This window comes from Coturnix japonica, chromosome 3 (genome assembly GCF_001577835.2).
Source record: "Coturnix japonica isolate 7356 chromosome 3, Coturnix japonica 2.1, whole genome shotgun sequence".
In the NCBI taxonomy this organism is placed as follows: domain Eukaryota; kingdom Metazoa; phylum Chordata; class Aves; order Galliformes; family Phasianidae; genus Coturnix; species Coturnix japonica.
In genome coordinates this window covers 96,092,524-96,112,788 of record NC_029518.1, presented here as the reverse complement: position 1 = coordinate 96,112,788, position 20,265 = coordinate 96,092,524, and the positions used below count along the sequence as shown (strand labels likewise).

General features: G+C 48.1%; 1 protein-coding gene across 6 annotated transcripts in view; it reads right to left on the bottom strand.

Annotated features, from left to right (window-relative positions):
- OTOF (otoferlin) overlaps positions 1 to 20,265 on the bottom strand; it is a 59,329-nt gene extending 39,064 nt beyond the window's left edge. For 3 of the 6 annotated variants that reach the window (XM_032443685.1, XM_032443686.1, XM_032443687.1), the window contains exons 1-5: positions 20,004 to 20,265; positions 17,771 to 17,829; positions 12,775 to 12,863; positions 3,380 to 3,479; positions 16 to 227 (exon numbers count right to left, since the gene is read on the bottom strand). In XM_032443685.1, the coding sequence (XP_032299576.1) occupies positions 16 to 227; positions 3,380 to 3,479; positions 12,775 to 12,863; positions 17,771 to 17,829; positions 20,004 to 20,082 (539 nt within the window). In that variant the 5' untranslated portion in view covers positions 20,083 to 20,265. The remainder of the gene's footprint in view (positions 1 to 15; positions 228 to 3,379; positions 3,480 to 12,774; positions 12,864 to 17,770; positions 17,830 to 20,003) is intronic. The other 3 variants (XM_015859849.2, XM_015859850.2, XM_015859851.2) reach the window with 1 other exon arrangement.

Below are 20,265 nucleotides of genomic sequence, written 5' to 3'. Positions count from 1 at the left end.
TGGTTTTCACATTACCTCCTGAAGCTTCTCTCTGTGGACTGCTGGTTGGATTTGCTCACAGACCCATCTGTGCCCTGCCGGTGGCCGGAGAGGAGGCTGTCTGTCTCCAGGGAGTACCTGCCATCCCCTTCTGAGTGAACACTGGGAGTCTCCAGAAATTCCTTGTCATTCCACGTGCCCACTGTCCCATCCAGAGCCTGGTACCTGATCTCTATGGAGATGCTGGTCTGCAAGACACAAAGATGGAAGGATCATCCCTCAAGGGCAACAATGGGAGGAAGGCAGGTCCTGCAATACCCAGAAGGCAGGAGGAGCCATTGCCTTACCTGGCTTGACCTCTCTGCCTCAATTCCCCAAGTCTCTTCACCATCAGCAGATGGAAGTCATATTGTATTGATGGTTTATCTTGGTGGTACATCACCCATGCTCATTCTCCTCATACCCACAGTTATCACCAGGTTCCTGCCTGGTTTAGAGATCTTGAACAGTTTTTCCAAGACAAGACCCCAGTCAATAAAGCCTAATCAAATACATGAGAGTTCGTCTTGCTGCAAACAGCCATTGATGCCACCTCTGTCCCAGTGTCCAAAGTCTTTCTAAAAGCACTGCTTTGGTCAAAGAAACCAGAAAATTACCTCCACTAACAACATGAGCATTTTGAAAGGCAAACAGCTGCTACAAAGATTAAAGCAAAACAAAACCAAAAACCATTCACCACCTCCATTCTAAGTTGCAGGTTAGATCAAATGCCAACGCAATTGATTTTAGACACAAGGACAAGATGTTCCTTGCAGAAGGAAGAACTCAGCACCAGATTCATTTCCAGGGAAAAGGTGATGGGTGCAGGGACTTTAAAGGAGAGGTGAGAGACATCTCAGGGAGAAATGCCATGAGAGCAATAGGTTCTACCCTGGGCAAGGTGTGTGAGATGCTACTTTCTAGCTCTGTGAGTCAAGGATTACTTGGATGGTGTTTTTCTTCTTTTTTTTTGCTTGTTTGTTTGTTTTTTGCAGAAAATCTTCCCTTTCTCATCTATATTTTATGAAGGAGGTACAGCATCCTGACTGCCTCCAACCTCAGCTCGCCAAAGGGAGGATGAAAGGCTGGAAAACATGGGAGGCGGTCTGGAGGAATGCATGAAAAGAACTGAGAAACTGTCAGTGCAATAAAATGCACGATTTTGTTTTGGGCTGTGATGACTTTATTCAAGTCATCATTAGTTGGAAGGGAAAACAGTAGGTGTAAGCTGAAACCGAGAGAAATCCACACCGTGAAGACAACTCTGAGTTGTGACAATAAAGAAAATTACTCAGAGAAATGATTCATCGAAGGGCTGTTGGATTCCTCTGTCATTGGACTTCCAAATATCATTTTTTGTCTTTTTTTAATTATTATTATTATTATTATTTTTATTTTCCCCCCACCTGATGAGACAATAATAATGAGATCTGAGTTCTGTATCAGAGCCTCTCTTGTTGAAGACCGGATTACACCAATATGAAATTCCTCCTGGCTCCACAATTCTTTGGTCTTTTATGCCCTTTGCTAGAAGAAGTCAATAATATTATTCGGGCCAGCTGGAAGCTGACAGCAATGCTTTGCAGTCAGCAAAGTAAAAAGGAAAAAAGCATTTTTCGACCCTTCCATTGTGTTTGATTGCAAAAAGACGAAGCTGAGCCTGGAAATTGCTTTCTGCCCACATCTGCCTCCTCAAAACATCCCATCATTTTTCAGCCCCCTGTCCTTATTACTTCATGAAGATGTGGTCTCGGTGGGGGTCTCCAAGAAGTCCAAGTCATTCCATGTGCCCACTGTTATATTTCCACCATCATTCCTCACTCAAACATCCCAAGTGTTGCCCTCTGGACTCTCTCCTTAGGGCTCCCTCAGTTTGATTTCATCCCCTTGCTGGAGTAGCACTGGTTTAGGGAGGGAATTCACAAAGCTCATTTGTCTCTGTGCCCCTGAAGTTGCTATGGAGACTGAATGGGAAAAGGGACGGAAAGCCAGCTGAAAGCCCAAAATGCAAACACACACCCTCACCTTCTGGCTCTGATTTCAACAGGGGAGACTTGGAGCTAAGATGTCCCAGAAATGAAGGGGAAATAAAGGGAAATGGCATTTCTGCCCAAAGCAAATTCCTGAAACCCAAGATCTGTGTGTGTGAATGCACATGGCTTGAGGTCTGCAGAAGACAGGGGGGTTTCATCATCTTATCCAAGGGCGATCTGTCTTCCTGTCACATCTGCCTTGCCAATGCTGTCCTGATCCATAGCAATACACAACACTCAGCATTTATATCTTCCAGAGCCTTCTACAGATACCAATTAAAAAACAAATAAATGTAAAGGGAATGTAGATGTTGGGTACTCAGAGGGGAGTTGATGAGCACGTTCAGCCAAGGGCTGGGGAAGATTGTTTGTACTGCAGGTTCCTCCAGTTAGATGCTCTTGGCTTGTTAAGAGGAGAAGGACAGCAGATCACCTCCCTTCACCTGCTGTGTTGCCCCAGTGAGTTCCAGGCCCCAAGGCACCAGGCAATGCTGGGACCTCCTCAGTTATAGAAACATAAAATTAACAAAGTTGGAAAAGACATGAAAGATCATTCAGTCCAACCACCCAAAATTAGCTCATTCTAAAATGTTGTTGTTTTCAACATCAAGAAATTGCCCAGATTTAATTTCCATCTGCTGATTTTTCCTGTCACCCCCTGTGATACTGAGTGGTCTTGAATATATGGGATTTTCCTCCTATGGATGTTCACACTGACTTGAGGAAAAACCAAGGATATATCATAAGGTGACTTCTCCAGTTCTGAAATCATCCCCACATCCTCAGTCTGTGCTTTCTCCATTTTCTTCTCCCTCCTTAGGACTTCTTCTGTTTTTATTCCCTTCACCCTCAAGAGCAAACCAGATCATGCCTCCTGCTAATGAAGCCATTGGTCTTTTTTATTGCTAATTGCTTGTCATTAAGACAAGGGTTATGCAATTAAAGTGTTACATGCAATTGCACATCTTAATGCTGAGCCTAGAAAGCTGCTTATAAAGGGATAGGAAAGCACTGTGTCTAGCAGAAGGAGGAGGCTAAGTTTTTGCGTCTAGCCAAAACACCATGGTTTTTGATGCACAAGACCAAAAGTCACTGTGTTTCTAAGTTATAAAATGCAGTTTCCATGGGAAACAGCTCCTGTGAGATGCATTAAACAGCCCTGAAATGTGCTGAGTTGGCCTTTACACCAAGAGTGATGGGATGGAGGTGAGGATCTGGGCATTCAGGTGCACAATACAGGCTTGGCTGTTCCCATAGAACGGGCTGGCCGAGGTGCAGATGGACCAGTTCTGAAAGGCAGATGTGGTCAGTTACTCCTTGCAACCTACCTGGATGGCCGAGTTATTGTCATCTATGAGCGTATCCGTCACCTCCACGTGCCCTTCCTCCACCACCTTTTGCAGGACCATCCGGAAAGTGCCGATAAGCCTACAAAACAAAGTCAAGGCGAGGTGTAGTCAGCCGCCAGCAGAGTTCATTTTCAGTGGGAAAACACTTTGATGGCCAAGAGCCACCAGTGCATGTGTGGTTGTTTGGGTTTCTTTATATATTTAGTTGGTTAGTTGGTTATGTTGCAGCGTGTTGGCCTTGTGAGGATCTAAACAGGAGATGCAGGGACAAGGATTCTAATGAAAGAGGTGGACAAAGGAGAAGCTGTTTTTGAGGCAATGCTGCTGGGATAAAAAGCAAAGGAGATGTTGAGAACAATCAGCCTTGAATTACTAGGGTACAATTAAAAGAACCCAAACTGAACATCCAAACTGGATATCTCAGCTTTCTGGATACCCTCAAGCAGTGGAGCAGGGCTCAGAGAAGCTGTGTTGTCTCCATCCTACTGTCTCAAGACCCAGCTGGATAAAAAGCTGATCAACCTGCTATAAGTGATGCTGACATTGCTTGGAGCATGAGACTGGACTAGAGAACTCCAGAAAAGCCTTCAAATCCTAACTACCCAGTGGACCTTTGATTTGATCCTATGATATCACTGTTATTGCCGTGGTCTGCTGTGCATGAGCCATAACAAACTCAGTCCCCATGTGGTCATTGCAACTCCTGCAGTGGGTGACAGCCTCACCTGAGCCTGAACCACATGTCTCAGGTGACGCATCCACAGCTAGAATGGAGTAAGGGTTCATTATGCTATTTCTTCTTTCCAAATGTGTTCCTACTCCTGTGACTGAGAGTTCAAACATGGGCATGTTGACTTCCACTGTGGGCTGCAACAAATGCCAGGGCTGAGATGAGGGCACATGACATCTCCCAACCACCATGGCTGTTTCTCCTTGAGCATCTGATCACCACCCAGACTCCTCCAAGATGAGCAAGCTGAAGGCAACTCACTGCTCCTTGTGAATCTAACCCAGGCTCTCTGTTACAGGCTCTCCACTGCTCTCACAGCCAGGGAAGGCAGCATAGTGTGCACTAAAAGCAGCCACATTCATTAAATCAAAACCCACAGTGGATACCATGGAGATCTCTCTAATAAAAGCCATTACTTATCCACTAGCTCATGGCTTGTCAGAGAGCTCTGACTTTATGTTCTCCATGTTCTGGTGTTGCACCAGAGGGATCTTCCCAGGTTGGGCTGAGTCAGCTGGAGCAAAGAGCCGGCTGTGAATCAAGTGACACCTAATGTGGAAAAAGCCCTGAAACATGCAATGTGTCATTGCCTTGCACTGCTGGCCTTGCATGTCACCTCCAGTGCTATGAGACTGATGATAGCAAAGATGTTTGATGGCATGCAAATGTTCTTGCAGTGCTCTACTCTGGCAAAAACAAAAACAAGAATAAAAACAGCAGCTGGTTAAGTGAATTTTTGGCCCTTTTTTTGCTGATTTGTCAGGATTTCAAAGAGGGAGATAGGAGCTGCCTACAACATGCATTGTCTCCAAGCCGCAAACTGTGCCTATTGCTCCTTGATACTTCACCAGAAGTATCAGCATCTCCCTGTAGGCTGAAAGCTCCAGTCAGGAGTCAGTTAAGATATGGTGTTAGTGATGAGTTCAGTTGGTGGCACTGACCATCTCATACCACGTCAATCTCCTCACACCAACAGTGCTTTAGGACCTGGGGTGCACCCTGGAGTTGACTTTGGTGTAGATGCTGTGGGAGATGCAGCAGTATGCAGTCTCAAGGCTTTAGGACACAGTAGAAGCAATGTGCTTGGACAGCAGCTCTCCCTAGAAGCATCTGGATCTGGCCTTGTCAAAGTGCATTGCAAAGAGAGGAGGGAAAGAACCCTGGACTCTAACAGGGAGCAAATGTCTCCAGGGGGCATTTCACACACAGCCCTCCTGCTGTGCTGTAGGGGAAACAGATTAAGAAGAGCAAACAGGATCACAGAATCATAGGGGTTATCACAAGGGACCTCTGCAGATCTGCCAGTTCATCCTCACCCTAAAGCAGGTTCCCTAGAACAGGCCACACAGGAAAGCGTGAGTTTTAATATCTCCAGAGAAGGAGACTCCATCATTTCTTCTCTATCTGGCTCTTAGCCTGTCTAGGTCAGTGGCCGCACAGACTTCAGCTGACACATCTGAATGTCAGGCTGCTTGTGAAATGTGAGCTCTGTAATGCTGGGGGTGAGGATACGGTCTCTGGACACAATCATCCCCTCTCCCAGCATCACGAGTGTTTGTGGCATGAGGTCAGAAACCATTTGCAACATTGCTTGTGGGGTGGGCAGACCCCAGAGCTGCATCAGGGGAGGGTCATGTGGGAGTTAGGGAAAAGCTGTGCCCTAGAAGGTGGTGGGCATGGCAGAGCTCCAAGAGCAGTGTGTACAGCCCTGAGATGATGGAGCTCAGGGAGTGTTGGGACAGCGCTCTCAGACATAGGGTTTGGGTTGGGTCCTGTGTGATGCCAGGAGCTGGACTCAATGATTCCCATGAGTCCTTTCCAATTCAGGATACTCTGTGGTCCTATAATTCTGTGATTTGAAGCCCAAAGGCTGGAGCAGCATCACATCTACCTCCAGCACTTTGATGCTCTCTCAGCTGAGCTATAGTCCAAAGCACATGCTGCCCATATGTGCTCATAATTGTGTGCTGTTACTGAAGCAGGACTGGATAAAAGCAAGAATCTCAGCACCAGTTTCTGGCTCTTTGACAGCTTTTCCCCTGCTGCAATATCTGAACCATGAAAACAGGTAATGAGCATCTGCTTCTGCCTCCTCAGAAGTGAGATGTTGGCCCTTTCAACACTTTCTTCACTCATCTTTGCAAGCTCATGTGAGACGTGTCTCTGCACTTCCCAGCTCTGCTCACAGACCTGAGATCAGCTCATATGTGTGAGAATCACCAGAAAGATGCATGGTGTGAAGTTTGGGGTGATGCCTTCCTTCCTTGAGCCCCTCACAGCCCAGCACATCCCCTGCAGGCAAAAGCCAAGCAAGAGGAAATTAAATATTCAACACTTGTCTGAAACAGCCTTTCACTTCCGAGTGTTTCATAATTCATTGAGTGCCCTGCTCCCTCCCCTTGCATTTCTGCTCATGGAAAGAGTGAGGGAGTTTTTCTGGGTCACTCGTAATTTTATCAGACTATAGAAACTTCTTTAGTTTCAGACCCAGCCCAGCTGGTTCTGTGCTTAGAGCCATGGATCAGGACGGTCTGAGACTTCTGAATGCCCCACAACATGCCACGCTTTTCTATTTGGACTTGTGGCACGTGGTAGGCGGACAGTTGGTCTAGGGGATGCTGAAGAACTTTCCCAACCTTTAATGATTCTACATCCAACCTTTAATGATTCTATGAAGACGTAGGCTCTGAAACTAAATACCCTTTTTTTTTACTCAAACACAAAGATAGAAAAACAAACCAAAACAACAACAAGAAAACCACTAGAACTACGAGCTCCCAGACACAACATCACTGGTCCAGCAAGCAACCACGCTTGTGGAGAGCATCTCTGAGCCATCCCATGTGCTCACATATTCCCACCTCCTATTGGTCAAAAGCCTGCAAAGCATCATTTTATGTGGGAGCCAAACATCAGTTCTGCTCTTTTTCCCATGCCATTATTGCCTTGCAAAATAGACAAGTGGTATCACATGGTATCGCTGGCGGGGAGGCTGAGCGCACACCTCTACAGCATCTCAGCTGATTAGCTTGCATCTCTGGCATAGTATGGAAACTTCTGTCCTTCCAGGTTCCTGCCCCTGGTAACACCAGTCCAAGAGGTCAGATGAGGGCCTTCTTCAGAGGTGAATAACCCCACAGCCCATGAAGACCGATGGAAAATGGGCAGGATAAAAAGCGTTGATTTAATACCAAAGGAAAAAGCATGAAAAGAAAACATGCAGCCCATGGGTCAGGATAGATGGGGAGCCAGGGCTCTCAGGAGGAATGATCCTTTTATAATGATAACACAGACACATCAGGAAGGATCTCAGTTCATCAGATTCACTCTTCCAGAGCACAGATCTTCCGGCTTATGTAAGATGTCCACCTTAGGGCATCCCCATGGGTATGTGGGTGTTCAAGAAACTCAGGTACATTTTTCAACCATGAAAATGTCAAATTCAGTATAAGACCTGTAAACTTTTGGTATCCACAAGATTTCGAGGGATCATCCATGGTCCACTGTGTCTGAAGACCCACTTTGTTGAGCCTATGCCTGTTGTATCGTAGAATCCTTAGAGTTGGAAGGGACCTCTGAAGGTCATCTAGTCCAACTCCCCTGCAATGAGCGGGGACATGCACAGCTTCATCTTACAACACAGTTAGTAACACAAGAGCAGAGGGCTCCTGCAACCGATGGCTTGACGCAGGAGCTGCCTGTAACTGCACTGGAAAGCGGCCTTCAGAGATTGAAATGGGAAAATGTCTTAATGGTGCTGGAACAGTCAAGGTTACTGGGTTGTTCCCAGTTACTAAGCCTGGCATAAGATTCACTCCAAGAGACTGACCCATCTGGACAACAAGTAACAAGGTCTGGGGACCTTAATCAAGTATGTAAATTTGAAAGGAACTCAAATAAGCTGTTTTGGACTGGGGCAAAATCAAACCAAGCAAGGGGCCAATGTGCTGTGATGTTATGCAAACCTTCTGTCTGGGTTAAAAGCATACTCAGTTCCTTCTGAGGAGGGGTACTTTGCTCCCTTTTCACAATTCTCTGTACCATAATAACATCTCCATGCATGCACTGGGGGCACTGCTCACCCAGGGCATCCCACACTGAGAGGGAAAAGTCTTGCGAGCAGTGAACCCCCTGCCCCACTGATGATGCTCCAAGCTCTACCTCCTCTATGTTCAGCAGCAGGAAGGTCCCAGCAGAGCAACTGTGGCTCCCATTGCTTTGCAAACCCAGCTCCAGCAATGCCCACCTCCCCAGCCCTTCAAGTGCTGGCCTGAAAGTGAATTCTGCAGTTGTCTGGATTACTGGAGAAGCTAGAGCATAAAAGAAAGAAAACAAAGCTCTATTTTTGTCCTGCTAAGCGCAGTGCTGTACTGAAAGCCCTTGCTATTAGCCTCTTTGTCTCCCCATCAGGTAAGGGGAGCCAGCTCCCGACTGCTCTCTGTGGATCGGTTTTCTCTCAGGGATGTTATCTGTGCACCCACCCCAGCATCACCCAACAGGCAGCAGGCAGCTCTGTAAGGTGGCTGCCCGCCCTTGGTCAGATCCAGTTACTGCTTCTCACCCTGGAGAGGAAAATGGTGACATATGCCCAGCAGGGAGGAAAGCGAACCTCCTCAGAGCAAAAGATATTTGGTGTTGTGCGTCTTTCTTCATCCTTAAGGAGCGTCCTCATTCTAGGGATGGGGAGAATGTGTGGCCCCATGTCACACACTCTTCTCCTGTGCTTCCATCTCCTAGGGCCCTTTGCTATAGGACCACACGCTGTGAGTTTTCACCCATTTCAGAGGTATTTTTTTCAGGTCTACCCAGGGGACCCGAAGGGAGAAGACAGAGATAGGCAGGCCCCTGTGTGAACTCAGTACTTCTAATCAGGTCATCAGGCCACGTAGCACGTTTTTGGCTTTACCACATGTTTTCCAGAATGGGATACATGGCATCAGATGAAATATCTCAGGTAAAACTCATCATTATTGGTCCTTCCCTTTTGTCCAGCATTTCAGGTTGCCTAAGGGCACTAGTAATATAACCTCCATCAGAATGTGGCACTGCCTGTTATCCACCTTCACCAGGACAGGGCATCCCCAAAGCAGTTTGGTTGGTCTTGGCTGGGAGACTTTCCAAGCCTGGCCATGGTCTTGAGGCAGAAAGTGGAAACTTGTAGGTCTGTGATTAACTGTTCCATTCACTGTGGTGGCTGTAGAGGTGCACTGACCCAGTTTGCATAGCAAGGCTTGACATGGAGCACCATACTTCTGCTCAGCCTAGTTGGCCCTTGAGAAGATGGCTCCCATTGAATGTTGGGTAGTGTTGGCTGAAGAAGAGAAGGGGACAGCTTAGAGACAGAGAAGAAGCACCCAAGGGAAATGTCCTCGGGCCACCACAGAAACCAGTAGGTTCTTTACATACTTTTCCTGAAGAAACGGCTGCCAGCCATGCCTGGAGATATGTTTTTGTGATGGAGTGATGGGCAGCATGACTCATTTAAGGTGTCCTTGTGATCTAACTCTCAACCTCTATGCTCTATTCCCTCCTTTGGGCACTCAGACAGCTGCCCTGGGGAACAGCTTGCAGGGACCAGCACCCCACAGCTCCTCCATGGGCACCAGGGCCAGGAGAGGATTATCTTACCATCTAATTAGCTTCATGGTGATGGCCACTGAGGCAGCAGACAAAAGCAAGGCAATGAGCCACACAGTCACGACTCGGCACCAGATCCCCTCCATTATTCACAGTGGATCTGCATCAGGTGTCATGCCTTTATCTGGGGCTTTGATAAATAGTGCTAATCAGTTGCATGTTAATTATTCACCGTGGCTCACCTTTCCAAACCCTGGAGTCAGGGCGATGCTTCTCCCCATTCCACTCCCTTTTCTCCAAGGCTTCTGTCTGTCTGTCCTCTTGCTCCTCCAACTCATTTCTATGAAATGCTATGCTGCAGTTATGGCGGTGCCTCGTAAACTGAGGCCTTAATTTTCTGAACCCAAACAATGTGATCCAAGGGCAAGATGTGATGGGTATTCCACTTCATTACCTACTCATCATGTCGTGTGGCTCTTAAGGGCTCCTGAGACAAGTGCAAACTGGAAGCTACAGCTTTGGATCTACAGGAGACGTGTCCTTCCTGAGACTGGATTCTCAAAGGGCACTGGACACATACTTGGGCTTCGAGCTGAGCCCTCATTCCCATAGATTCCTGTACTGCAAAGAGGAGATGAAGCTCCTTTTGGGATTCGATCTGCCACTGTTTTCAAGGGAAAACAAACTTGGGCAGTTGTTCCCATTTAGAATCATTTGAGTTGGAAGGGACCCTTAACAGTCATTTGCACGAGCCCACAATACAGTATTTCATTACAGTCATTAGTTGACGGCTGAGGATTCACATTGGTTTGGTAGTGTTCTGGAGAACAAGTTCACCCTCATAGTTACCCGTAATAATGGGTCGTTTGGCCAACAATAGCCATTTTTTGAGTCCTCATTTTAAATTTGCAATGTCTTGATGGCAGCCTACAGCACTGCCAGGGATGAGGCACCCATAGCTCTTGGGCAACCTATGCCAGAGCCCTTTAGATACTGGAAGGCAGCAGTAAGGTCTCCCCAGAGCCTTCTTTTCTTCAGGTTTAAGGTCCCTATTTCCCAGCCTGTCCCCATAGGAGAGGTGCCCCAGCCCTCTGAGCATCCTTGTCGCCTCCTGCAGACCCTCTCCAACAGCTCAATGTTTTATGGAAAATAATAATAATAATAAAGTATTCATTATTCAGCATGCTGAACTAATTATTGAAAACAGCTGCAAAAAGTCCCTGTGATGAATCTCCCTTTCTACCTCTGGTACCAGCATAGCACTCCTCTTCTGGACTGGGCTGCAGGGACCAATTGCTCCTCATGCACCTCATTGCTACAGGAATGCTTTTGGGATCATCTTATCTCTGTTTGTAAATGCCAGCGTGAGGAAACAGTTCCTAACCTGAAGTGCTTTTTAGTTTAGCAGAGAGAGATGGAACAGGTAATTAAAAAGCACTGGAAAGCTTCAGCAGAGATCTGGTAATGACCTACATCTCTCTGACATCAGCCCTGTGCCATTAGGGCTGATGGCACAATGTCCTGTGTCCTGCTCTGGGTCCTCAACAGGACAGGAGCATCTTCCAGCCGGTGCCTGGCCCCAGAGCTGCTGGGGAGGAGGAACTCTGCTTTTGAAGGCAAATGCACTCCAGAAACAGGAGCAGCAGTTCCAACCTGTAACGATGGAAAGCAGGAAAACACACTGGATAAATATTTTTATGCGTTGTTCCAAGCCAGGGAGAGTTTGTGGGTAATCATCACAAACCAACTGGCAGCCTGTGATTCATTGGTAGCATTTTTTAATGAGGTTGGAATAATAGAGAAATCCCAGCACAACAAAGTGTTCATATGGGGTGAATGAAGAGAGCTGGGCTAACCTGGCAGCAGTACTAGGAAAATCATAGCAGTGCTCGTGGAGTGTTCAATGAAAAGCAGTTGAACATTGGAGCACAATCAATGGCATTCCAGGTAGATTCATGAGGGGACAGAGCCTTCAGAATGGGCTTGGTTTGCTTCTTTTGAGCCTATTTGTTGGGTAGCTGTGTGCAAGGAATAGGTTTTTATAGCGTTATCATTTTAACCATGCCTGCTATTAATGCTGAACACTAACGAGGGAAGATTGATGGGGAAATTCTAAAAATAGGGCACCTGTTTTAAGTCATCATTGATGGCAGCAAGAATCATTTGAGCTTGCTGAGGTCTTAGTGGAAGATAAAGAGATGAAGAATTCAGCCTGGGCACTTCAAGCCCATCCAGCACCACAGGACATGGCTGCAGCCTGTACCAACAATTGTTGCTTGAAGGTAGGGTTGATCAGGCACGTGCAGCCCCACACCCAAATGAGTCGAAAGCAAACTGAGGAACATAACCAAAGAGATGAGAATGATAAAGTAGAAGGTCATCCTAGGAATGAAAGTGGCTCTTGGCTGGCTGATGTACCCAACCTGCTTGTATATTCAGCTCAGCAAAACAAAGAGGTCACTTGGTTTCACTTACAGGATATTTGTGTTGGGTAGCTGGAGATTTCCACCTGTCTCTAGGCTAGAGTAAACACTTTGCAATATGTTGCATTTGCATTACCCAGAGAAAGATGTCTGCATGGTCACAGCAGGGGAGAAGAACATTGAGGAAAGCATCAAAGGAGTTTCTGCCCAAAGAGAAACCACTACTACAACATAAAAAGTGCAGCAGAGCTGGAATCATCCCCCAAGCCCTGGGCTTCCATGTGTGGCTTTACTCTATGCAAGCCATCTCCTTGCCTTCCTCTTCCAAGTCAATGAAACATTGACAGTGGAGTGTTTGCAGCTCTCCCCCTGCTACTCAGGCTCCTACTTAAATCAAGACAAAGGTAGGTAACCTTATTTTCTTGGCTTGCTGGTCTTCTTTCTTCATTTTTCACTTGTGTATGTTTAGCTATATATAGTATATATAGTATATAAAGCATGCCCTACACACTACCTGCCCAACCCAGGAGACACCACCAGCATTTTCCTCCTACTCTGGCCCCCAAACTGAACAGAGATGTGGATCCAGCTCAACCAAGAACAAACCTGGGGATGGTGGGAGGAAAGGACGGAACTGCTCTCACCTATTGGTGAAGACTTTGCTGTAGTTGAAGACCTGGATCTCCAAGATCTCATTCCCATCGATGTTGCTTGCAACTGGCCAGCGAAAGGTCTGTGGAAAAAGGACAGAAGGGAGATGTCAGGGTGGTTTTGGAGGTGGCGAGGATAGAGCTGAAGGGACTGTGGCAAGATCTTAACCAACCCTTCTTGCTACCAGAAGACAAACAGGAATGTCTTATAGGGGATCTTGCTAAGCATGTGTCCTGGTGTCAAATGTATGTATATTTGGGATTCAATTATTTATTTTTTTATGCTTAGTTTCAATCTCATCCCTTCTGTGTGTGTGTATGTGTCTTTTTTCCCTCCCCAAGCCAAGAAATCACTCTGCTAGACCAAACAGCCTGAGCTTCCTTTGCTTCCCCAAGTCCCAGATCCATTTTGGCATGCCATAGACAAGCAAAACTTGTACCAAGCTGCTCAGTGCCATGATGGATGGATGTGTGGCTGCATGGGGACGTGGTGTCCTGGGTGCTGAGGCAGTGGGACCTGTGTTATCTGCATTCAGAGCCGTAAAAGGAAAATGCTTGTCAAGCAACTTTACAGGAAGACATTTGTGACTCTTCAGAAATACGCTGATACTCATTTTCCAAGCTATTTTTTTTTCCCTTTTATGTTTTCTGCAGTGAGTCAAGGAAGCAAATGGGAAAAAAATATATATATCCAGAAATAGAAAACTAGAAATGGCCTCACAATAGGGATGTCACTTTACACCCAGTAACAGTGCTGGGAATTGTGTTTGCAGCACAGACGCTGCTGGAGAAATAAACCCTGGCTCTTTCCCACTCAGGAGAAGGGCATTAGGGAAGATATTACTGGAAAAAGCTCATCTCAGAAAGAACATTGGTATTGACTACTCAGGGAGGTGGTGGGGTCACCATCCCTGGAAGTAAGGAACATGGAGATGTGTCTCTGAGGGACATGGTCAGTGGACAAAGTGGGAAGGGCATGGGTTGGGCTTGGTAATCTCTTGGTGGTCTCTTCCAACCTTAATAGCTCTATGATTCTATTTAGGGACATGGTCAGTGGTCATGGTGGGGATGGGCTGGGGTTGGACTTCGTGATCTTAGGGGTCTTTTCTAACCTCATTGATTCTGATTCTGTGATTGTCCTCAGACTATATTTTGGGGGGGAACTGGAACAAACAAGCATCCCTGCTTCTGTTATGTACGCCTGTGGGTGAGTCCCTGCTTCCTGCTACTGGGCTGCAGGATGGAATAAGGCTGTCCCTTGCCCCCTGGGTTTTATAGCCAAGTTTCATTCTGTGATCAATGAACAGATCTCGCAGCTCAGGTAGGGCTGCCAGGACAAAGCACAGAAATAACAAATCATCAGCTTCCCCCTTGGTTTTAGAGGTTTGTTAGGCAGCAGAACAACAAATAAAGTCACTTGGAAAGTGCAGTGACCTAGAAAGGCTCCCAGCATCCCCACTGAGCTTTGCACACCATGAAGCTCATTTGGTTATGTTCACACTGCAGCCAGTGAGCAAATGCCAAAGCCACACACTGGGGAGAACAGCAAACCTCAGGGATGAGATACAATCTGCTGTGTTCCTTCTTTCTGGCATTATTTGTGGCTTGATGTACCCCATGCTCTGTGTGCATGAAGAGGTCTGCAGCCCCAGGAGGAGAAGCAGTGCAGGGATGGCCACCGATCTGCAGCCACTCACACAGTCTGCAGAGTATTGCCTGCAATCCTTGGGAAATAAACTTGCTGACATCTCTCCTTTAGGGGGTCACAGCCCTCCTATTGTTTCTGGACACCAATTCAGCTGATTACTTCAGTTAAAGGAGAACAACCTTCTCAGAGATTTGTCCAGAATTCCTCCAAATCCACTATCAAGATTATGAACATCACTTGTCCCCAGGCTGAGAACAAAGTTCTTCACCATCTTGGAACCATTCTCCATCTCCTCCAGGGCATGGAAAACCATTCCCAGTGGATTGGGGTGTCAGTCATGCTCCCCCTCCATCTTACTGACACTCCATGCTCTATGGTATCCTGCAGCAAACCTTGTCCATTTGTCCCCTGAGGATGCTGTGCTCTAAGTCTAATGTAGACTTCAGCTGGATGTAAGGCTGGAGGGAGCCACAGAAAATGGAGAACAAGATCTCGAGCCACCAGACACTGATGTGATGAATGTGGATGTGTGTCACAGTTGGCTGCCAGGACAAGCTGCTATTCCCCCTTCCCCATCTGCTTCAGGCCCTTGTGGGTGTCCACACAGGTGTCACATCCCCAGAGTGGGGCTGGGAGCTGCAGCATTGCACAAGCACTATCACCCAGCTGGGAGAGAAGGACCCAGAGGTGCCAATGCACACTAAGTGGAACATGAGCCAGTGATGCACCATTCCTGCCAAGGAGGTTAATGATGATGTGTGCTGCATTAGGTGCTGAGGGCAGCCCCTGTGCTGGGATGCATTGGGTGGCTCAGTAGGGCAGGGGAGTGACCAGAGGGACCCAGGGGTGCCTCCAGCCCCAAGCATCCCAGGGTTGGGATTCATGCATTCTGTGAGTCACTGATGTCCCTTTAGGATGCTGCCTGGCTCACTGTTAATTCTCCTTGCTGGTTTTATTGTTAAGAGTCTTATTAAAAGCCCTTTGCAAAGCTAAGCAAGTGATGTTTACCGGGTCAGTTTTATCTGTTTTGTTAACAAAGGGGAAAAAAAAAATAATACAGAGGCAGAGAAATGCCTTTGCAGAATGCAGAAGCCAGATGCTTTTAGTGAGACTGCTTCAAAGGTGCTGCAAAAGGGCATCTCTGCAAGGCAGGTCTCCCTTTCCTGCAACCCTTGGGAGCTTTGGCTGCATGCTCGCCCTGCCTGCCTCCTCTCTCCTGGCTCAGGGACAAATCCAGCAGTTCATGTCAAAGGCTGAAGCAATGGGTCTCAGTTTCCTTGGTCATAGCAGTGAGCCTGTCCTGGTCCCTTCAGGAGAAACTGAATTTAGGCAAGAAAGAGCACATAGAAGCTAGTCATAGATTTCTATGCTCAGTACCATCACCAGAAGTCTCTGCCTTTCCCATTTTCCCTTGGAGAAGAAACAACTCAGGGTGCACACAGGACAGGATACAACTGTTCCTGACTGTGCAAAACAGCCAAAGCACTGCATTCGGCCCCTGGAAGAGCCAGAGATTCTCTTCCCCAGGCTCTGGAGAGGCACAGGTTCTGCATAATTCATTAAGCGACAAATAAAGATAATTGCAAAAGAAATAGAGTGAATACAAACAAATGGAAACCACTGGGGCAGCCCATATTCTGCCTGGTAGTGGCTTCTCCTGAATGTTAAGCAGTGGCTGGGAAGGTGATGGGCTCAGTGTTTCCCTGTAGAAGCTCCCAGTGGGAGCTTATCATAGAATGATAAGAGCTCGCAGATCACCCAGTCCAACACCCTCCCCATGCCCACAGCCCACATCCCTCAGTGCCACATCCCCGCTGTTCTGGAACACCTCCATGGATGGTGACCCCACCACCTCCCTGGGCAGCTGTGCCACTTCATCACTGCTCTTTATGAGAAGAAATTGTTCCTAATGTTCAACCTGAACCTCTCCTAGTGCAAATTGGGGCCACCACCTCTCACCCCATCACAGGACCAGGAAGATCAATGCTTTCTGCCAGCTTGGTGTTAACTGCAGTCTTACTGAGGATGCATTCAGTCCCCTCATCCAGATCACCCATAAAGATATTACACAGGGCTGACCCCAGTGCTGACCACTCATGACCGGCTGCCAGCTGTATGGAACTCCATCCACCACCAAATGAGAGGTTTCATAGGGAAGTAGGAAACAGGGCTGCACTTCAAATGTCTTGATTGCAGCAGAGCTGCAACCAGCAGCAACCTCATCCCAGCACCTACAACTGATCCTACAGGTTTGGCTGAGCCCAGAAGTGGAGCCCCCTTTTCAATGTAGATCGCATTGGATCCCCTGGGGAGCATTGTGCCATGGGTGCTACGCTGGGACCTGTATGCTTAGCAGCATGGCACACATTTAGGCACCTGAGTGCCTTATGGAATGGCTGCCCACATCTCATCACATCCAGGCAAGGGGTGCCTGACCACTGCAGCCCCACTGCAGTCACAAAGGGCTGCCAGCTCCACCAGCACACATTCCCAAGTGGTCATACTGCAGACACCTCCCACATCCAATGTCAAGGCTTGTTTTCTTAGGGCAAAAAAGCTTTAGAAAGCCATAAACAGTTTAAAAGTCTTCCTTTTCCTTATAGGATCCTCTGTTCTTCCACCCCCGGGAATAGGTTAACTTCTGTGTGAAACACAAAACAATCAAAGGAAGCTCCAGTTCTCTCTTGAATATGTATTTCCATTTCGTATGTGACTTCTTCACAGTATTTCTATTCCCTGCTTGTGTGGGTGACCTTATTTCAGTCTTCTCTGGTTATGTTCTTGCTAATGACTGGCTGCATTTTGAAACTGCACAGAGCTGGGGCTGCAGTTCCTTCCTTCAAACCCAATACCTTCTTGTTCCCTTCCCAAGCCCAACACTGGGAGCTGGAGGCTGATCCACAAACCTGCAGGCACCCAGCACAAGGGTTTGGGATGTGAAGGGCTTTTTCCCCCTCAAGCAAGGGATCTGCAAGCACAGCATTTCTCAGTGCCGACAACACAGGTTGTTGTTTAGGAATAAAGCAGAATCACGCTGCCTGGATCACTGCCACCATGGGAAATGCAGCAGGACCATCCCACAGTGACACCCCCCCCCCCCCCCATCACAGCCAAGGAATGTTTGGTCCAAGAGACCCATTGGGCACCCATCAGAGAGGTGTTGGAGCACACCTAAGTTTGAGATCTTCCCCCAGAACTGCCTTTATCCCATTATGCTTGCACAGAACTACTGCTGCCTTGGGAATACCTCTGGAGAATAAGGATGTGTGCGTGGACAAGCAGTCATGGCAAAGGAAACCACATGGTTGAGACAGAGTAGGAGGAAAACATTGCTTCTCTTACCTCGTCAAACCTGGCCTCGTCCTCACAGTTTTCCATCACCCGGGTGTAGAAGGACAGCCCTGCAGGGGGAGAGGAGGAGCAGGTTGGTTGAGGCAAAGTGAATGGGGGGAGCTGCCCCACATCTGTGCTGTCCTTTGAGATGCTAACACTGGCTTCCCCATGGAGCATCACCCACAGTGTAACCCCAGATCAGTATTTGTGGCTGAGATCTACTTCACAGCAGTGCTGAAGGGAAAGTTATAAAGATTCCGATAGTCTCTCACTGAAACAAATAGAGGCTTTTTCCTTCTGGAAAGGAATGCTGTCTCCTAGGTAATAAAAAACACTGCTGGGAAGTCTTTGGTGCTCAGGAATGCACAGGCGACCCTTAATCAGGGAGCACAGAGGCTGGGACACCTGTTACACCTATGGGATCAACTTTTATGTTGCTACAGATTGAAATATCATGATTCTCAGCTCCCTGCTATCAGTGTGATGGTTTCTTAGGGATCTCGTACCACCCAGCTCCACCTGCAGGACCAGGAATGGGGCCATCAGGTACACGATCCCAAATGTCCTTGGCTATGGGGACAAGCAGCACCTTAACCCTGGTGTCTAAGTGCACAGAGTCTCAGAACAAAAGCTATGCTAGCAGCAAGACAGACTCTGGTGTATGGCAATAGTTAGTAGGGCACCCCCAGCTCTGGGCAATCCAGCTGTGGGTATAGCAGCCCCTGGAAGGAGCACCAGAAGGAGAGCACTGCTGTGCTCCAGCACAGTGCTGCTCTGCAAATGCCTTCTGCAGGACCCACCCTTTGCTGTGTGCTCTATGGAGGGACTGTGGCTTTGCTCAGAGATGCAATACAGGGGTTGGAGAAGGGACACCTGGCTGAGATAGCTGGGGACCAGAAATGACCTGCACCGGGATGGGCCTGTTCAGGTGGACACCTCCCTTCATTTGTGGGGCTGCTTTAAAGGGGTGTGCTCCCTCTAGAGTCACTGGAGAAAAGAAAGAGACTCTTCCCACAAGACTTCAGCCCAAAAACTAAGTGTCCATGTTGGGATGCTCCCCTGAGCCTGGCACTGAGGTCACAGAACACCAGGACCCTGATGTGGTTGACTTTGCTGGGTCCCTCTGGTCCCCTCTTGCCCAAGCAAAGCCACCTAAGTAAGGCAGGGTGCCCAGCACCACAGCCAGGGCCTGTTGGAGATCCCCAAGGAGGAGATTCCACAGCCAATCTTGGCAAAACAAATGGAACCCAAAACAGCAGCTATGGACTTCCCATATCCTGACTGTGTTCCTTGTTGTTCCCAAATGATCATGGAGCAAGGGGAAAACAAAGGCTGAGCTATGGAGATGCTAAACACCAGTAAGCACTAAATACCAAAGAGCAGATCATCTCTTGACAAAAAGACTGTATTGCTGCTGCACTCTGAGCTCCTTCCTCTCATGTGATGCAAATGCAACACCTGGCCCAGGAGGGAGGCACAGGGAGATGAGCCACAGGCTCTAGATGATGGGTAAATCCCTGTTCATGCCTCACTATTAGTAACACACACAAAATCCTTAATGTTTCAGGGAAAAATATCTTCCCATAAAGATCATACAGCTTCAGTATCATCCCAGAATGATCATCCCAGCCCCTGCCCTACAACAGAGCAATTGCAGCCCCACACAAGGTCCTGTCCCAGCTTCACACCAGAACCAGGGATGGCTCCCCCTTTTAGCAGTGAGATTTTGCCATCAGGATCCAGCCTTGTTGAGTCTGATTACTGGGAGCTTCTCCTTTCAGACTGGGTTTGATGGTGACATTGAGTGTCCTGGTCACAAATCCCATGGGTGCTTAGAGTGAGCAGGGGATGAAGCATCCCCAGCAGCATACAGAGGTGGTCTCTGCCCTATACATGAGGCTAATCTTCCTGTTTGCCCAGCAGCTGATGGCAGCAGGCTGCCAGACAAGACATTCCAGCACAGGAGAAGGAAGCACTGCTCTGAAGTTTGGTGTCACCCTGCCCGGAGTGACAGTGACACCAGTTCTCTATCCAGGAGGAAAATAGGGATGAGAACACGGGATGGCATAACAAGGGAGCATCCCAAAGTGGGATTCACCCCCTTTTCCCCACTGCACAAATCCCTGTCCCCAGGGCAGTGAGTGCTCACACCCCTTCCCTTCCTAAGTGCAACCATTGGGGAACATGAGACACAGCCCATCCCGGGACCCCCATGCACTCCACCTCTGCCCCCTCCCCTTACCTCGGAAAGCCGCTTTGGCGATGCGATCCGCTCTGCCGCGGAGGCCGGAGACGGTGCGGAGCTGCAGCTGCAGAGCCATGGTGTGGGGCGATGCGCTGGGATCGGTGCAACGCTGAGGGTAACGTTCAGTGCAATGCTCGGCGCAGTGCTCGGTGCAATGCTCAGTGCAATGCTCGCCGCGCTCCCAGCTGCACTCCGAGGCACAACACGGTGCACACCCCCCCTCCTCCAGCACCGAATTCTTCAATTATTCAGCAGCAGC